At 35.5% G+C, this 1,566-nt stretch overlaps 1 protein-coding gene across 1 annotated transcript in view; it reads right to left on the bottom strand.

Annotated features, from left to right (window-relative positions):
* Nucleotides 1-343: 343 nt before the first annotated feature.
* Nucleotides 344-1,566, bottom strand: part of EMH_0080950 (valyl-tRNA synthetase, putative) — a gene marked incomplete at both ends in the record, with an annotated part of 1,482 nt that continues 259 nt past the window's right edge. Inside the window, 3 exons of the mRNA XM_013500319.1 lie at nt 344-366; nt 533-670; nt 911-1,218. Of these exons, the coding sequence (XP_013355773.1) occupies nt 344-366; nt 533-670; nt 911-1,218 (469 nt within the window). The remainder of the gene's footprint in view (nt 367-532; nt 671-910; nt 1,219-1,566) is intronic.

The following is a 1,566-nucleotide window of genomic DNA, read 5'->3' as shown; positions in this document are numbered from 1 at the left end:
TATATATATATATATATATATATATATATATATATCACCTGTTCGCATGCGACGGAGAGCCTGTGAAGTATCCACTGGTCTTCCCACTTGAGTTCATCGAAGCTGACGATACCGTCTTCTTCCTTTTTTTCTTTTTCTTCTGTTTCTTCTTTTTTTTTGTTGTTTTTGTTGTTGTTTTGTTTTGAGTTTACGTGAATACCTTTTGGTATGAATGGTGTTTGTTTTCCGTCTATATCTAGGGCCCATCTATCTATCGAGAATTTTGTACAGTTCCATATTTTATTAGCGAACTGTCTATACCCAACAACTCTATTTAAATCTAAGTTAATATTTTTATCTTGCCTCATATAAGCGATGAGTCCGAGTCTCAATGCATCACAACCACAAGCCGGTATTCCGTCTTTATATTCTTTTTTTAATACACCTTCTGCTCTCTTTATCTCCTTTGTTTGTAGATTCCCTGCATGCAGTTTCTTTATTAACTCCTCTAAAGATATTCCATTTATTACTTCAAGTGGATCTATAACATTACCTTTTGACTTCGACATCTTCTGGCCTTGTGAATCCCGAACCATAGGATGAAGAAACACACTCCTAAACGGTAGTTTATCCAACAACAACAGAGAAAGCATCACCATCCTAGCCACCCAAAAAAATAAAATGTCGTGGCCTGTACAAACAAAAAACACACAGAAACACGAAACACGAAACCCTAAACCCGAAAACCCTAAACCCTAAACCCTAAACCCTAGAAGGAAAAGGGATGTTTCGAATAAAAAACACACAAACACAGATGAAATCATCAAAAAAAGGATATTTCACAGGAAAGAAATACAAAAAAAAAACAAGAAAAAAACACACGCAGAAACCTGAACGAGTTGAGGTGTATGTACACCTGAACTGAGCGCACCTGTTTCAAGGAGTGTTGTAGGAAAGAAAGCTTTGAGTTCATCTGTTTCTTCTGGCCATCCAAATACACTAAAAGGAAATAAACCAGAAGAGAACCATGTATCGAGAACATCTTCATCCTGTACTACAACAACTTTGTTTCTATCACCCAAACTAAATTTTTCACAAGCAACAGCCTTCGCTTCCTCTTCGCTCCTCGCAGCCACCCATGCCTCCCCAGACATATTACACTTCTCGGGCGGCACCACCGGCTCCACCACTCTATAAGCAGGAATACGATGCCCCCACCACAGCTGACGAGATATACACCTGAGTATACACCCGAAATGCAAAAACAAACACAAGTACAATAGCAGCAACAATACACGAAAAAAAATAAACAAACATATCTTCTGCCGTTTTATAATTCATTTGTATTACATTTATCCTTTGAAGGATAAATGTAATACAAATCAACAAACATTATATCATGTATCATACAGAAAAAGAAACAAAAAAAAATAAAATAAACATCTATAGAACATCCTCATAAAGAAAAAAAAAAAAACATTTATAAAGCCTCCTAATCAATAAGAAAAATATCTATGGAGCCTCGACATAAAGAAAGAGGAACAATAAAAAAAGAAAAAAATGTATAAAGCTTTCTTATAAAGAAAA

Source organism: Eimeria mitis, genomic scaffold (assembly GCF_000499745.2).
Source record: "Eimeria mitis Houghton genomic scaffold, Emh_scaff5273, whole genome shotgun sequence".
NCBI lineage: Eukaryota > Apicomplexa > Conoidasida > Eucoccidiorida > Eimeriidae > Eimeria > Eimeria mitis.
The sequence above is the reverse complement of the archived record's forward strand: the minus strand, read 5'-3'. Positions and strand labels throughout refer to the sequence as shown.